The sequence below is a fragment of the Phacochoerus africanus genome, chromosome 1 (genome assembly GCF_016906955.1).
Source record: "Phacochoerus africanus isolate WHEZ1 chromosome 1, ROS_Pafr_v1, whole genome shotgun sequence".
Taxonomy (NCBI): Eukaryota; Metazoa; Chordata; class Mammalia; order Artiodactyla; family Suidae; genus Phacochoerus; species Phacochoerus africanus.
Genome location: NC_062544.1, coordinates 177,498,102 through 177,516,605, shown reverse-complemented (window position 1 = coordinate 177,516,605; position 18,504 = coordinate 177,498,102). Strand labels below are relative to the sequence as shown.

Below are 18,504 nucleotides of genomic sequence, written 5' to 3'. Positions count from 1 at the left end.
CACATGATAAATTTGCAAGCTACTACAGTCTCCTGTGCAATTAGATTTCAGCCCTTGAGTGCTTAATGTCCTGATACCCTTCTTCAGTCAACTCCCCACCCTCTGCCCTTTGCTTTGTGACACTTAATAAGACTCTGACTTTTTATTAGAACAGGATTCCTTCCTCTACCCAGGTCTTCTTGTTCAGGGTAGTTTTATTCTCTATCCTTATTTTTCATTTATTGTAAGATTACAGAATTTCACATTAAAACTCAGCTTTGCAGAGAAAATGTAGCAGCTAACCACTGGTTGGTAAGGAGGAAATTAACTGAGTCATTTAAATTTAATCCCATATGATCATTTGAGTAACACATTTAGGGAACAACCTCTCATTTGGATCAAAACGTTCTTTCTCTTATCCCTCCCATGTTTATCTAAGGTGACATCTAGGAGCACGAGGAAGTGGGTGCCATTTCATTGTAGTGGTGGAGAAACATTGTGCCTGGACAGCAGTGGGGTAGGAGGGAGTATCTTCTTGCCTAAAGGATGATGTCCTTTGCTTGCTGATCACCCTCTCAGGTGAAGTTTAGGGTGATGTTACTTATCTTCCAGGAACTGTGTGCCAGAGCTCTATCTGGCAATCTTATTCCACCTTGGCACCCACTGGTGCTCTGGCCCCCTTGGAGGCCTGGCTGGACATTCCTCTCTACTCTACACTGGGCAAAGCTCCTCCCCACTATGGCTATTTCTCTGAAAAGCTGTCCAGAAAGAACCTCAGCTTCTCCTTCCTCCTGTCTGCTCCATTACCAAGGTTAGGGTGGTCCATGAGGGCTGAACCTTGAACCTCCTGTGCTTGCCTCCAAGCTGTGGTTTTAACTGAATTGGCTGCCCTGTACTGATGCAGAGAGCCACGTGGGAATGGATCTTCTTCCTAAGGGTCACTGTTGCCCTCCATGTAACTGAACTTAATCTAATCCACCCCTCTCCAAGCTGAAGTCCAAACATAGGGAAGTCAAGGCCTACTTCTGATGGCTTCACACTTACCTCTCTCCTTCTCGCCACAACCTCCTCTGCCATAACTGAAAAATCTTTTACTTCTATGTTACATACTCCCTGCCAACTTCAGAACTGATGTAGATGCCATCCCCTCCACACTGCAGGGCCATAATGGAAGTTCACCATGTTCGGGGTGGATAGACTAAAGGGAGATAACGAAATTTAGGAGTTATCCTTGTGGCTCAGTGGGTTGAGAACCCAACATAGCAAGGATGCGGGTTTGATCCCTGGCCTCGCTCGGTGGGTTAAGGATCTGGCATTGCCACATGCTGCTGCTTAGGTTGTAAATGCGGCTCAGTTCCAGTGTTGCAGGTGCTGTGGCTGTGGTGTAGGCCAGCAGCGGCAGCTCCCATTCGACCCCTAGCCTCAGGAACTTCCATAAGCCACAGGTGTGGCCCTGAAAAGAAAAAAGAAATTTAGAAAATCCTTCCTCAAGACAAAAGCTTTGCTTGCAAGGCTATGGTTGTGTTATATAATCCATTTTTGACAGTTAAAAGATGAACTCCTTTTTACCTTAGCCTTTCTCTTGGTATTCCTATAACAATCTAATGTCTACCCCACTACCACTCCATGCCCACCCTTCCAAGTAGGTGGAGGCCCAAGTGGGATTAGGACAAAATTTGTGAATTCAGGAAGGCAAAAGAGAAAAATATATTTAAAACTAGAAATGTTAGCTTCATTGAATGGTAATTTTGTGAGACATTATACTTTCTTTAATATCAACTTTTTCATTTTATATGACTTTCTTTCAAAATTATATAGATAATACATGAATATAAACTCATAAGAATTAAAATAATGCAAAAGTATTTGGAGTAATAGGTATATGCTGCCCACCCCTAATGCCACTTTTCAACCTAGAAGTAATCACTGTCAATAGTTGATGTATTGTTTTATAGGCCTTTCTCTTGTGCATTTATATAAATATACTTGTTTATATACCAATCCATAATTTTGACTTTTTTTCCCAAAATGGAACTTTGTACACCCGTGGTTTGTATATTTCTATTTGTTTTGTTTAGTCTTTTTGCCTTTTCTAGGGCCGCTTCCATAGCATGTGGAGGTTCCCAGGCTAGGGGGCTAATCGGAGCTGTAGCTGCTGGCCTACACCACAGCCACAGCAACGCAGGATCCAAGCCGTGTCTTCAACCTACAACACAGCCCACAGCAATGCCAAATCCTTAACCCACTGAGCAAGACCAGGGTTCAAACCTGCAACCTCATGGTTCCTAGTTGGATTCATTAACCACTGAGCCACGATGGGAACTCCTGGTTTGTATATTTCTGAATATTACCAGATTTGCCTTTACTACTCAATTTAATTTCCATTATTAAGGCAATCACTTACAAAAGAATTTTATTTCATTCTAATGATTTAAAACAAAAGCATCTAGAGTTCTCTTGTGGCTCAGGTCACTGCTGTGGTATGAGTTCAATCCCTGGCCTGGGAACTTCCCAAGGAAGGAAGGAAGGAAAAAAAACAAAAGTATCTGTCATGCTTGTTTGACAACAGGCTGGACTTTTTGCCATGAGCAGGAAAACATGCATAGTACTTTTTCTCTCGGTGGGGATGTAATGCCCACGTGTGTGTGATATGGCCAGTGACCAAACAGCTGCTGAGAAGGGACCATGTATTTCTCAGTATTTCTCAACCGATGATGTCATAAACAGAACTTAGTGAAAATGAGACAAAGTCCTCTCTCGCATTATCTCCCTGCCCTAGATTCTTCATCAAATGAGAAATTTGGCAGTCTTTCCTTAGCACCGTTTAGTTCAACAACTCATGTTTCTGAGTACCTACTACAGAACCAAGCCCTAAAAATTCCAAGATTATTAAAGCAATGTCTTTGGACATTGAGAAATCATTCAGTATTATTTCAAACAGTCATTTTAGAAATTCACTTTTACTTTTGAGAATCAAATTTTTTTAACCTTGTAATATCTTTTCTTCTACTTCCCGCATCAAATTATGAAATAATTGTTGTTCTGTTCGGAAGTTGTAAAGTTTAAGTGGGGAATTACAAGGAGTATAGTTTCAGTCTAAGATAAAAATATCTTTTGCAAATCATATGGAATTGTACTTTGATAAGGAGTCCACACTGGCTTGGGATGACTTCTTTCATTTTTTTTATGCAAAAACAAGAGGTTTTTTTTGTTTTTTGTTTGTTTGTTGCTTTTTTATAGGGTCACACCCACAGCATATGGAGGTTCCCAGGCTAGGGGTCAAATCTGAACTACAGCTGCCAGCCTACGCCACAACCACAGCAATGCCAGATCCAAGACACGTCCGCAACCTATATCACAGCCCATGGCAATGCCCAGATCCTTAACCCACTGAGCAAGGCCAAGGATCTAACCCCAGATCTCATGGTTCTTAGTCGGATTCATTTCCACTGCACTACAACGGGAACCACAAAGCAAGAATATTTTTAAGTGATGAGTTTGTTTTACATATTTTCCCAAAACTGTAATTTATGTTTGCCTTGGAAAACATGATTTTTACAATGCTTTGGAAACATTCTCATCAGATGAATTAACAATTTCATTTCCTCCTACTTTTTGTCTATCCAATTTAGGATATTTATGTAGTTAAATGACAGTGTTATTCAGTCCTTCAGGGTCAGGATTTTGAGTTACGTGTCTTTGAAATGTATCAAAGGATAATTTAAATGAGAGATGGAATAAATGCCTTGAGCGATTCCTGTCTGGCTAGTGTCAAGCAGGAGAGAGAAATCTATTCTACCAAACCCCATTGCCATCTGTCCTGTATTGAAGGTAGTTCCTGGCAGCCCTGCTTTGGGCGTTCATCACAGACACATTTCTTCATGGGCTTTCTTAGGCCCTCATTGAATCATAGAACATCAGAACTAAAAAGTACATTCTAGGGCTAGTTCCTATGTGGCTCATAGGGTTAGACCTCTGGTATTGCCACTGCAGTGGCTCAGGTTTGACCCCTGGCCCTGAAACTTCCACATGCCACGATGTGGCCATGGGAGGAAAAAAAAAAAAGTACATTCTAGTATGTCAGTTGCTTAAAAATTAAACATAGAATTACCATATGACCTGACAGTGTCACTTCTGGGTACATATCCAGAAGAATGGAAATCAGGGTCTAAAAGAGATTATGTACAGCCGAGTTTATAGCAACGTTATTCACAGTAGCCAGAAGGTGGAAACAACCCAAATGTCCATGGAAAGGTGAATGATGAATGGATAAACCAAATGTGGTATATGCATATAATGGAAAATTATCCAACCTCGAAGGGGAATGAAATTCTCAACCTATATGGACCTTGAAGACATTATGCTAAATGAAATAAGCTAGACACAAAAGGATAAATATATGAAGTACTTAGAGTAGTCACATTCATGGGGACAGAAAGCAGAATAGTGGTTCCCAGGTGTTGGAGGGAGAGGGAATTAGAGAGTTATAATTTAATGTTTATGGAGTTTCAGTCGGAGAAGATGAAAATGTTCTGGAGATGGATGGTGGTGATGATTGTACAATGTAAACATACTTAAATGCCACTAAACTGTATAACAAAAATGGTTAAAATGGTTACCTTCATGGAGGTTACAATCTAGGAAAAAAGATAATAAACAAATAGAAATGTAATTTTTTTTTAATTTTATCACTATACCCATGGCATATGGCAATTCCTAGGCCAAGGATTTAATCCAGCCACAGCTGTGACCTTCTCTGGAGCTGTGGCAACCTTTAACTCACTGCATGTGGCCAGGGATTGAACCTGCACCTCCACAGTGACCTACACCACCATGGTTGGATTCTTAACCCACTGTACCATGGAGGAAACGCTGAAATGTGAAATGTGGAATTTTTAAAAATACATTCTTGATCAGCTATTGGCCTGCCATTATTTTTACATATGACAAGTCAGAGAACAGGAGTTCCTGTTTTGACTCAGCAGTAACAAACCCAACTAGTATCCATGAGGACTCAGATTCTATCCCTGACCCTGCTCAGTGGGTTAAGGATCCAGTGTTGCCATGAGCTGCAGTGTAGGTCACAGACACGTCTCAAATCTGGTGTCACTGTGGCTGTGGTGTAGACCAGCAGCTCCAGCTCCAGTTAGACCCCTAGCCCAGGAACTTCCATATGCCACAGGTGCGGCCCTAAAAAGACCAAAAAAAAAAAAAAAAAAGGAAGAAGAAAGAACGAAAGAGAAAAGAAGTCAGAGAACAGAGAGCAAAGATAACAAGAGTCTACTAAGACCCTAAGACCCTGGTTGTCTGACTCCTGGGCCAGTGATTTTTCCATTGAACCATCCTTCCTTTTTAAGGCACTTCTAGTACCCCTGTTTTATCTGAGCCGTTTGATAACGTATTGGAAAGAGAACAGGCTTTGGAACTCGGGTTCAAATTCCAGCTTGGTTGCTTCCTAGAAGTTTGATCTTGAGATTTCCATCTCCATAAAATGGAAATAACAAGACCTGCCTAATAAGGGTTCATTGTGATCTATTACACTTACACTCACCTGAATACAAAGTAAGCAATCAATGAAAATTAGCTCCCTTCCTACCAAAGTTCTTCATATGCCTGCTCTGAATTTGTTGTTTATTTATGTTATACTCAATGTGCAAATACTTTCAGTATAGCAATTTCTGCAAAGATATTCCTGTGTTTGAGCTTTTATAAATCATTCGAGAAATACAGTTTGGCTATGGAGAAGAATGATTCAATTGAAAAACCTGGGAAACAAGCCAGATACATTTATTTGACCCTTATTTAGTTGGGAGAGAGCTTTCAAACTATAAGTTTGGTAAAGAATTCAAAACAAGATCTAGCTTATTCCTTTTTCCAAAAAGCAAAGCCAACTTTTTGATATTTCCACTAGCTGTAAAAAAAAAAAATCAAACTGAAACTATTTTTATTCTTAAAAGGCGCTTATTTCTAAATAAAAAGTATATAATGGCATGGATGGCATGGATTATATATAAGTACCACTTTGGGAGATGAATTATAAATGTCTCATCTCCCAAGAAGAATGGTTTGTTTCTCAGATCCAATATATTTAGAAAGCTAATCATGCTTATCAACTGTCAGCAGAGAGTAACAGGCATTGCAGTTACCACCACAGTCTTCCTTCACTTGATTCTATAGCTCTCTCTACTTCTAAGAATTCTAAACCTAGTTATTTTGATTATTCCCTCTGAGTTTAGAATGTAGTGTTCACTCCTCCTACCACATTTAAGGATGAAAGAGACCAATTGTTTACAGTTTACATAGGCCTGTAAAGAGCTTCTAGTTATTGATTTGCCATAGCTCTTTAGGTTTATGAAAAAATTTGTCTTAACCCCAGGTTAGAGAATTATGTTGACTCTACAGTAATTGCATAGAAATTAGTTCCTTAGGTTCTGTTTCTAAGGCTGAACAACTTATGTTGTCTTGTTAAAGATACTGGCAATTTATTTTGGGTTGTCCATCCTATCCCTACAGAAGCTACAGATAGCTCAGCTGAAGAGGTTCAAGACCATTTGACAATATGACTTTCCAGGAGGTCATATTGCTTTGTGAACAAAACACAGAGCTTACATTTTAATGAACTTGGACCCCAATCCTGCCTCTGCATCTTAACTTGATTAAGTCATTTAACTCTGACCCTTTAATCTCTTAAGTGAAAAGAGATGCTAATAGATAATTATGAGGATTGAATGATAATTACATAAAATATCTAATGGAGTGCTTAGAACTTACCATAGTTATTCCACACATCAGCTTGCTCTAAGATTTTAAGTAGTGCACACACACACACACACAACTGAAATCTGATTTTTATTTTTGACCATTATTTTGCTTGATTTAGAATTTCTCTAGACTTTTCAAAATTATAAACTCCTTTCTTAAATGATATCATTTAAGACTATTTCTAATTTTAAAATGTTTTCCAGAATGCTAATTGATAAACTTTCTATATTTCTAAATTTTTTTACATTAACATTTTACAACCGCAAAACAAATAAAGAAGAATTTCTTTACCAAAATCATAACACGATGACTAGCATCTAGAATACACTTAAAATACAACTGGCTAAACTAAGAAGGAATACTCACATTAAAAAATAGCTGTCTCTCTCATGCCAGATATGAAAATGTAGAATATTTAGTTAACAGTAAGATAAGGTTCAACATGAAAATTAATATGGTACTATTACTGTCATAATTTCTTATTATTTTCATGGGAATATACTGTTGGCTTTATCTCTGTTGCTCCAGAAGGAATCATAGAGTATAACAGGAGTTCCTATTATGGCTCAGTGGTAACAAATCCACTAGTATCCATGAGGATGTGGGTTCAATCCCTGGCCTTGCTCAGTGGGTTAAGGATCCCAAGTTGTTGTGAGCTGTGGTGCAGGTTGTAGACGCAACTCAGACCTGGCGTGGCTGTGGCTGTGGCTGTGGCTTAGGCCGGCAGCTATAGTTTGGATTTGATCCCTAGCCTGGAAACTTCCATATGCAACAGGTGTGGCAAAAAAGAAAGGCAGGAAGGAAAGAAGGAAGGAAGGGAGAAAGGAAGAAAGAAACTACGATGGGTACTAAATAGACAAAGATTTTTAAGAGAAAGTGGAGGGCACAAGGAAATGAGGGGAAGAACGAGAGGGGAATGGAGCAGAAATACTCTGCCTTCTATAGTTGATAGAGATAAAAATACTAGCAGAGTGGAACCCAGGCTCCTCACTGTGGAAGTGGGAGTTCACGGATAAGCAAGGGGTGGAAACTAAAATGCTCTGTGTGATGATAAAAAGAATTGAAACTGTCAGTATGAATTCATGTTTAGCTCAAAATATATATAGTTGGTTGCATATGGAAATACTTGTAAATAGATATGTGTACAGGCATGAGTTAGTATACACAACATAATTTTCCTGCTCTGTCACCTGAGGGGCCAAGGGACAATGATACCTCAGTAGCAACAAGCGTACCTAGTACCTAGATCTTGGTTTTTAACACCATTCTACAATAAAAGGAACCAGAACTCTGGAGAAACAGCTGATTCTAACACAGAGCAGGAGATAAACAAGATGAACCTGGAACATCTTGTATGTAAGATGTAAGTAGGGAAGTGACAAAACAAATAGATAAACAAAAAGCACACACAATAGTGGTGGCACATCAGATGGACACAGGAGCCAACTGATAGAGCCCCCTAAGGACAAAGCTAGAGCAATCAGAGCAACAAAGTAAATAAAATAGTATTGAGTTATAAAATAAATATCCATGAGTACAGATTGATAGAATAACTGACTAAATAATTTGAATGTAATACCTAGAGGAGGAAGAGACAAATCTGTGCAGAAGGATTGCACATAATCGATGCACCTATTCTGCCCTCAGGAGGTAAAGCTATCACCCCACTCCTTAAGTGTGGGCTACACATTGTGACTTATTTTCAAAGAGTACATTGTGGAAAGTATTGGGGAGGAACTCTTCAATGGAGAAACCTAGTAAACACTACCTCAACCAAATGTTCAAGGCCAACATCAGTAGTCCTAAGTCATGTTGATCAAATGTCCTCTGGATATGATATGATTCAAATGGCACTTTACTTCTATGGTTTTTTCTCCCCCAAATTCAAAATCCCAGTCTACTCATGAGAAAAACAGACAAATCCCAAATGAGAAACATTCTACAAAATACTTAAGAAAAGTACTCTTCAAAACTATCAAGGTCATCAAAAAACAAGAAACGTCTGAAAAATTGTCATAGCCAAGAGGAGCCCAAAGAGGCATAATGAATAAATGTTGTGTAGTATCCTGAATGGGATCCTGGGACAGAAAAAGGACACCTAGTATAAACTAAGGAAATCTGAATAAACTATGGACTTGGGTTTATAATAACCTGTCAATATTGGTTCATTGCTTATTATAAATGTATCATACCAACTTAAAATGTTAATAACAGGGGAGACCAGGTATATAATATAGAGGGAACTCTCTATACTATATTTGTAATTTTTCTGTAAACCCAAAAGTATTCTAAAATGAGCGTTTGTTTAAAAATACTAACAAAATTTTAATCATTACAGTGTGTGCAATGCAAGAATAGAGATATATGAAAGGTGGGAGAAAAGTGACCAAGGGAAGAAAAAAATTCCAAAATGAATCCTAAATACTTTGACTCAAAAAGGAGATCAGATGTTCTTTATTTTGTATCATGTCTTTAAATTTATCCATGTGTGTAATGTATATATTTTGGATATTTCACCTTACACCACATTATATTATACAATTATCGCTGCTCATGTTAACTTCAATAGTCCCAGTTGTGGCTTAGCAGATTATGAACCCAACTAGTATCCATGAGGACATGGGTTCCATTCCTGGCCTTGCTCAGTGGGTTAAGGATCCAGTGTTGCCATGAACTGTGGTTTAGGTCATAGACATGGCTCAGATCCCATGTTGTTGTGCCTGTGATGTAAGCCAACAGCTGCAGCTCCAATTTGACTCCTGGCCTGGGAACTTACATATGCTGCAGGTGCAGTCCTAAAAAGCAAAAAGAAAATAAGGATCAAAACAAATCCTTTGATTTTTTTTTTTTTTACAAAAATAAGCCTCAATCTACTAAATGCAGAGAAATAACGGTCAGGTTGGGTAGAATATGGGAAGAATTCTATATTTATCAAAGCATGACCCCTCTCACTTCAACATTTAATCAAGAAAGATAAACAACAGTTTGGGCATCAACTGTATAAGTAAAAAAGTATTTTAATAATCCAGATACACTATCTTGAATTACCTTGAACATTCATGCCTTATGTGATTTTTTTTCAGAGTGTTCCCTCTACTTAAAATGCATGTCTCCTCACACTTTATCTAAGTTCAAAATCTTGGTTAGCTTTCAGGGTCACATCAAATATTTCCTCCTCCATGAGACCTCCCCTGGTTCCCCAAGGAGGAGAGCTGCCCATTGCTTTGAGTGGTCTGCACTGTGTGTCCCTCCATTATCTTATGGACTTAAAACCGTTTTCAGCCATTGTTTGTAGGTGTTTCTTCCATTGGGCTGTAAGCTTCTTAAGAACAAGGTCATCAGCATGGCTCTTCTTGGTCTCCACACAGTGACTAACACCATTCGTTTATCCAACACTATTTATTGCATACCCACTATTTGCTACCATGAAATGAACAGGTGGGAGAAAATTACAGAGAAAAATTATCAACTAGATGTTAATGTTGAGAGAACTTTCTAAGCCAGGGAAGCTTAGAAAAAAAAATGAGGAGAAAAATATTGAGACAGATCCAGTTTCCTGACAGCATTAACAGAAGCCTTGTATCACAGAACTAATGTGTTTTTATAACAGGTATATATGATTCTAGGTAAAGGTCTCTTTCTCTCTTCTACCGCTTTGCTCATTTTCTGTGTTCTGGGACCCCTATGATTTATGTATAGAAAGCCTGTAGGCTCAAGGAGGGTAAAATAAATTGAACCAGTGTTGATTTTCATAAGAAAACACCATTGAGCCATAATTTAGGGGAAGAAAAAAAGATGAAAATTTTTTTTCTTTTCATGGCAGAGGCCTGAAGTCCACCTAGGACTGTCCGGCTCCTGCTCAGGTTCTTACAAATGAAGTTGTTTCCTTTTGAAACATTCTGTTAAAGCAAAACAGGGTGCTATCTCAGTGTACACATTACAACCAGATTAATTTCCAGCAGTACCATTTTTGTATGTGCACATTTAGAGAATACTTGGTTTCTGACTTCTCTAGTTAATTTAAATTCAGTTTTTCAGAGCATCAGTGCCAAAAGAGTATTTTTCATTGCCATTGTCAAACAGTTTCTGATAGGTAATTTTAAAGGGATGTTGTGCTCTCTTCTGTTCTTTGAGGTCTTTCTCTGTCAGTCACAGGCCTCCTGGTCTTTCCCACTGAACTTTGAAGCGTGCTTTACATCTCATGAGCCATTCACCCACAGGATGCAGAAATGATTTCTAATTTTTTTTTGTCTTTTTTGTCCTTTTTAGGGCCGCACCCGAGGCATATGGAAGTTCCCAGGCTAGGGGTCTAATCAGAGCTGTTGCTGCCGGCCTACACCAGAGCCACAGCAACGCAGGATCATTAACCCACTGAGCAAGGCCAGGGATCGAACCCACAACTTCATGGTTCCTAGTCGGATTAGTTTCCGCTGTGCCACAATGGGAACTCTGTGATTTCTAATTTTATATAAGGATTTTGAATACTCAAATTCCCCTGAACTACTAAGTTCACAAAAACTAGTTCTCTTTCATACCAATGTTTCAGAATCACAGAAAACTATTAATTATTAAGATTTCTATATATATTTCTAAATTGCCCTGTGGCTTTATTTTGTTTCCAGTGTTGTCTTCTCTAATTTATCATTGATCACCCTCCCTAAACTCTGCAAAACTCTTTCCCAAAAGTCTGTTATCCTTCACACCTGAGTCCTGACGGTGCACGACCACATTCTCCTGGGAACCCTGAGCACTCTCTTAGGTGGGGACTGACTCTACCACCTTATTAGGGTCCTGTCAACTTTTAAAAAAACTCTAATCCAGTTCTATTTTCAATAGTAGGGCATACTGAACCTATTAATTTTCAAAGTATTTCATTTAAGATATCAGATTAATTCTGAAACAATAAATACCCCATGAGCTATCAATATGACACTACAGATTTAAAAATCCCCAGCATGGTAAAGCCTAAAACATCCAAATGTGGCAGGAGCTTGGCTTAATTCAAATCCTGGCTCTGCCACACATTGGGCAGACTTGAGCAGTTTTTTTTTTCTTGACTCCTGAGTATCATCCATCTGTTCAGACACTCTCTTTAGAATATCTATTTTGTGGAGCTCCCGTCGTGACACAGTGGTTAACGAATCCAACTAGGAACCATGAGGTTGCGGGTTCGGTCCCTGCCCTTGCTCAGTGGGTTAACGATCTGGCATTGCCGTGAGCTGTGGTGTAGGTCACAGACGTGGCTCGGATCTTGCGTTGCTGTGGCTCTGGGGTAGGCCAGTGGCTACAGTTCTGATTCGACCCCTAGCCTGGGAACCTCCATATGCCGCGGGAGCAGCCCAAAGAAATAGCAAAAAGACAAAAAAAAAAAAAAAAAAAAAGAATATCTATTTTGTGCCACACGCTGAGGTCATGGTGGTGAACAAGGCAGTAACAGTGGTTCACTAAAAAGACACTTAAATGGGTTAAGTTTCTTCACACTTAAAATAGAAGTAGTAATGCTCATCTTGTAGGGTTGTGAAAACTAAATGACTCCTACACGTAGTTCCTCTGCTCTGTGGTGCCACCACCACAATCCCCTGCTTTCTTGTCCCTGAAGGATAATCTCTTGAAGTTTCCCCACTGAGGCTCTTCAAGATGTAATGACCTTTTCCAGCCAGTTCAAGGCAGTTAATAGGAAGCCACACCTCTGGCCAAAGTTATTCTGGAGATTGTCTCTCTGACCTCTGAACAACCAAGAGAGCAGTGCTCCTGATTCATTGCACACTATCCACTACCCAGAAAATGCCTGGGTTTCCTCCATCCATTCGCTTATTCTTCCCAGGTTATCATTTCAAAGTACCCAGTCAGATGGAAATGACACATATCTCCCTTTTTATTGTCAAGAGGTTTTTTCTTCCCATGCAAGTTTCTTAGAGATTTCTCATGCACTGTTTTTTGTTTTTTGTTTTTTGGGTGTTTTTTTTTTTTGCTTTTTAGGGCCACACTCATGGTATATGAAGGTTCCCAGGCTAGGAGTCTAATTGGAGCTACAGATGCTGGCCTACACCAGAGCCACAGCAATGCCAGATCCAAGCCATGTCTGCGACCTACACCACAGCTCACAGCAACACCAGATCCTTAACCCACTCAGCGAGGCCAGGGATTGAACCCGCAACCTCATGGTTCTAAGTTGGATTCATTTCCACTGAACCATGATGGGAACTCCTCTGATGCACTGTTAATCAGAAAAGAAAGAGGAATAAAATACAGCTTGCTTAAAGCATCTTCATTTAAATCTGCATTCCATCAAACAGATCTACTCCCAAACCCACAGTCATTTAAAATTATTTGCTCACAGGTTGAAAACTGAAGAATGTATTTCTAAAGGTGTTTGTGTGTTGAAGCAGAAGGTATAACTCTAGGAAGAGTCCAGTGTTTAATGCTATTTGTATTTGTTTCTAGATTCTGTTCAAACTTGTGTAGCAAAGCTGTTCTTCAGCTGCTCCCTGAAGGGTCATTACTGCCTCTACAGTAAATCCAGTTTTATCCTCATCAGCCAAGAACCTCAACCATGGATCCAGATCATGTTTCTATTTCAACAGGTGTGTTTAATTCACATTCATCATGGCTTCTTAATGAGACAGTGGAATATGAGTTTATAATCATTTTTACTGAATTATTCTTTGACAAGAGTTGGTATATAGATAATAGCAATACATACACATTTCATTAGTAATTTTTCTTTTGTCTTTTTAGGGCCACACCTTGGCGTATGGAAGTTCCCAGGCTAGGGGTCAAGCTGCTGCCATGGCTGCCAGCCTACACTATGGCCACAGCAATTCCAGATCCAAGCTGCGTCTGCAACCTATATCACAGCTCATGGCATCGCTGGTTCCTTAACCCACTGAGCAAGGCCAGGGATCAAACCTGAGTCCTTATGGATACTAGTCAGGTTCGTTACTGCTGAGCCACAATGGAAACTCCCTCATTAGTAATTTTTAACATGCATTTCCTATATTTTATGGTAGTTTCCTTATAAAAGACCCTGGATTAGTAGTCAGAGGAAAAACTTATTATTATCTTGAATATCCTTAGCTTTAAAAAAGAAGAACAAACAGGAAAATACTTTTTGTTCAACAATAACAACAGAAATCACTTATTTGGGATAATAACTTTACTTATGTAGAGCTAGCCATTATTTCCCCACAGTCTTTGAATCCCCAATTAGTTTAGTGTCAAGATATCCTTTTTAACACTGTTAGGATAGTGGAGTTCCACTTTTTTCCATAGAATTTATGTATATAAGTAAAATTATATAAAGAAGAACTTTGAACTTAACACTAGCAAATTTGATGCAAAGATTTTAGCATCCAAAGAGATTCTTATATGGAAATACTAATCTTGAATGCATAAAACTTTTGTATAGAATTTTAACATAGATTATAAAGTGTTAGTAAGAGAAGGGATCTTAGATATCATTTTTCCAGATAAGAAAATTGAGGGGGGTGAGATCAAGATAGCAGAGGAGTAAGATGTGGGACTCACTTCTCCCACAAACACATTTAAAAAAAAAAAAAAGCCCATCTACGTGTAGAACAGTCAGCACAGGATATCTACTGAACACTGGCAGAAGATTTTAAGTCTCCAAAAGGCAAGAAACCATCCACATATCTGGGTAGAACAAAAGGAAAAAGAGAGAGAGAAAAGGAATCAGGACAGGACCAGCACTCCTGAAAGGGAGTGTTGAAAGAGGAAAGGAACTTCCACCCTGGGAGGCCACCTAACTGGCTGGGAGATCGGCCAGGACAGAAGGGGAACTTCAATGTATCGGAGAAAAGAGCAGCAGCCAGATTGAGGAGGGAAAAGCAGAAGAGAGCTGCACTGGGCATTGGTACCACTGCCCCCAAACACCACAGCCTGAGACACTTGGGTGGGGTCTGGGCACTGAGACTCAGCTCCAATGTTAGTTCCAGGAAGAGAACTAGGTTGGCTGTGGTGATTACAGTCTGAGGGGCTAGGGATTGGTGTGCCACAGGCTGTGGAACAGAGTGCCACTGCTGAAGAAATATGGGAAGAATTATGGGCCTGCAGGCACCATTGCTGGGGAGGGCAAGAGGTGGAGAGGTGTTACCACCACAAGGAAATCTTTCTCTGTGCACACACAGGCTCTCAGGAGGCAGGACTCCTCTGGTACAGGCTATGGGGCAAACTTCTGCAGCTATCACAGACTCCAGAGGCATGAGGGACCAGCCACCACTAGGGGTTCTTAAACAGGCACCACCTGCAGCCCCAGTCACCTCAGGGGTTGCCTCCAAGGAGGGCACTGCAACTGAGAGCCATCGTTGCCCTCACTCCCCTGGGAACACACACATCCTATTGTTACCACTGCCAAAGGCTCTGGGTGCTGCCTACGCCTCCCTGTGGGTTCTCACCACTGTCAAGGGCCCAGCAACCAGGCACTGGCTATAGGCCCTGCCCATTGCTTACATCTTCATGGAAACAAACACGGGCTGTACATCAGCTCGACCCCTAGCCTGGGAACTTCCATATCCCTATCAAGGGTATAACAACCTACACACACTGAGGAAAGAGACAGCAAGCATCCAAACCAAAAGCAACCCTCATGACAAAAAAAAGAAAAGAAAAAGTAAGCCCTCACAAGCTACCCAGGGGGCACACTCACATATAAATAGCCTTCCAGGGAGTTCCACTTTTGGTTCAGCAGGTTACAAAATCAGCTAGTATCCATGAGGATGCAGGTTAGATTCTTGGCCTTGCTCAGTGGGTTAAGGATCTGGCATTGCTGTGAGCTGTGGTGTGGGTCACAGACGTGGCTCAGATCCCACATTGCTATGGCTGTAGTATAGGCCATAAGCTGCAGCTCTGAATCAACCCCTAGCCTGGAAACTTCCATATGCCACAAGTGTGCCTCCCTCCCCCCCCAAAAAATAGCCCTCCAAGACTACAGGAGTTGTTTTCCCTAAACTCCCAGAATAAGAACAATATAAACAAAATGAAGATGCTTAGGAACCGTTCTCAGTTAAAAGAACTGAACGATTCCCCTGAAGGAGCAAACCATGAAACAGATTCTGCAGCCTAACAGACACCAATTTCAAAAAGGAGATAGCAAAAATACTGAAGGAATTAAGAACAGATATGAACAGTAATGCAGATTACTTTAGAAGGGAACTAGGCAATATAAGGAGGAGCCATGAAAAATTAGAAAATTCATTTGCAAACATGCAAGTTGAGTTAATGGCATTGAAGAACAGAATGAGTAATGCAGAGGAGCTAATAAGAGACTTGAAAGATAGAATAATAGAAATCAGCTAATCAGGACAGCAGACAGAAAACCAAATGAAAAAATATGAAGACAGTATAAAAGATCGATGGGATAATATAAAGTAGGTCTCCAGAAGGAGATGAAAAAGAAAAGAGGATCAAAAATATACTTGAAGAAATTACGGCTGAAAACTTTCCAAATCTAAGGGAAATAGATACGAAGATATAGGAAGAACAGAGGGCCCCCCAAAAAGATGAACCAAAACAGACCCACACCAAGAAATATTATAATAAAGATGGCAAAAGTTAAAGATAAGGAGAGAGTTCTAAAGGCAGAAAGAGAAAAAAGAAGAGTGGAAGAATATATTCAAAGTTCTAAAAGGGAAAAATTTGCAGCCTAGAATACTCTACTCAGTAAGATTATCATTTAAAATAGAGAAATAAAGGTTTTTCTCCAACAAACAAAAACTAAAAGAATACAATACTAAACCCATTCTAAAAGAAATACTGAAAGCTATCCTCTAAGTAGAAAAGAAGTAAGGAGATATAGGATGGAGGAAATCACAACTGGAAATAATCACTTAATTGTGCCAGTATATGGATCTAAAAGGAGAAAAAAAGAAAACTATTTGTAAAAGCAAGGAACAGCACAAGGAGAAACATGAAGATATAAAAAAGGACATCAAAATCATAAAATGTGGGGAAGGAAAGAAAATCTAGATTCTTTTTTCTTTTTCTTTCTTTCTTTCCTTTTTTTTTTAGAATGTGTTTGAGCCTGAAAAGCAAGAAGATATAGGAAGGGGTTAACATACTTGAAAAACAGGGCAACCACAAAACAAAACCAAACAATACATTCACAAAAACTAAAAAGTACAAAAGCATAGAATAAAATGAGATCATCCAACCATAAAAAGAAACAGAATCAACTGGAAAACAAGGTTTAAAATGGCAATAAATACAACTTATCAATAATTACCTTAAATGTCAATAGACTGAATGCCCTAATCAAAAGACTTAGAGTGGCAGACTAGATAAAAACAGAAGACCTGCAATATGCTGCCTGCAAGAGACCCTCCTTAGGGCAAAGGACATATATAAATTGAAAATGAGGGGATGGAAAAAGATATTTCATGTGAATAGAAAAGACAGAAAAGCAGGAGTTGCAATACTCAATATGAGACAAAATAGACTTTAAAACAGGTCATAAAGAAAGATATGGATACTATTTAATAATAAAAGGATCGATTCAAGAACAGGTATTACACTTGTCAATATATAGGCCCCTAATCTAGGAGCACCCAAATACATACAACAAATACTAACAGACATAAAAGTAGAAACTGATGGGAATACATTAACAGTAGGCAATTTTAACACCACCCTCATATCAACGGAGATCCTCTCAACAGAAAATCATTAAGGCAACAGAGATCCTAAATGACACAACAGAACAGTTAGACTTAACTGACATTTTTAGGACATTGTATCCAAAAAAATCAAAATATACATTCTTTTCAAGTGCGCATAGAATATTCTCAAGGATTGACCACATATTGGAGCACAGAGCTAACCTCAACAAATTTAAGAATATATAAATTATTTCAAGCATCGTCTCTGACCATAATGGCATGAAACTTAGAAACCAGAGGAAAAGAAATGAGAAAAACCTGACTACATAGTACTAAACAACATGCTACTAAAAAACCAGCTGGTTGAGGAAATCAAAAGGGAAATTAAAAAATACCTTAAGACAAATGATAATGAAAACACAACCATTCTAAATCTATGGGATGCTGCAAAATCAGCTCTTGGAAGTTTATAGTGATACAGACCTTCCTCAAAAAGAAAAATCTCAAATCAACAATTGAACCTACCACATAAAAGAATTGGAAAAAGAAGAACAAACAAAACCTAAAGTCATCAGGAGGAAGGAAATCACAAAGATCAGAGATGAAATCAGGAGTTCCCATCATGCCTCAGTGGTTAACAAACCCAACTAGTATCCATGAAGACTTGGGTTCGATCCCTGGCCATGCTCAGTGGGTTAAGGATCCTGCATTGCCGTGTTGTTGTGTAGGCCAGTGGCTACAGCTCCAATTGGATCCCTAGCCTAGGAACCTCCATGTGCCGTGGCTGCAGTACTAACAAGACCAAAAAAAAAAATCAGAGAGGAAATAAAAATACAGATAAAAAAATAGAAAAAAATAATAAAAACAAGAGCTACTTCTTTGAAAAAAGTAAACAAAATGACAAACCTCTGGCAGACTTACCAAAAGGAGAGAGTGAACCTACATAAACAAAAAATGTAAAAGGAGAAAGCTCAACAGATAGTACAGAAATACAAAAAACTGTAAGAGAACACTAAGAAAAGTTATATGGCAACAAATTCAACAACCTAGAAGAAATCAACAACTTTCTAGAGACATGCAGCCTGCCAAAACTGAATCAAGAAGAAATAGATCATTTGAACCGACTGATCACTAGAAATGAAATTGTACA

General features: G+C 39.2%; 1 protein-coding gene across 3 annotated transcripts in view; it reads left to right on the top strand.

Annotated features, from left to right (window-relative positions):
- The window catches only part of VEPH1 (ventricular zone expressed PH domain containing 1), a 274,843-nt gene that overhangs the window by 201,193 nt on the left and 55,146 nt on the right, over positions 1–18,504 (top strand). For all 3 annotated transcript variants that reach the window (XM_047785422.1, XM_047785415.1, XM_047785430.1), the window contains one exon: positions 13,186–13,325. In XM_047785422.1, coding sequence (XP_047641378.1) covers positions 13,186–13,325 — 140 coding nt within the window. The remainder of the gene's footprint in view (positions 1–13,185; positions 13,326–18,504) is intronic.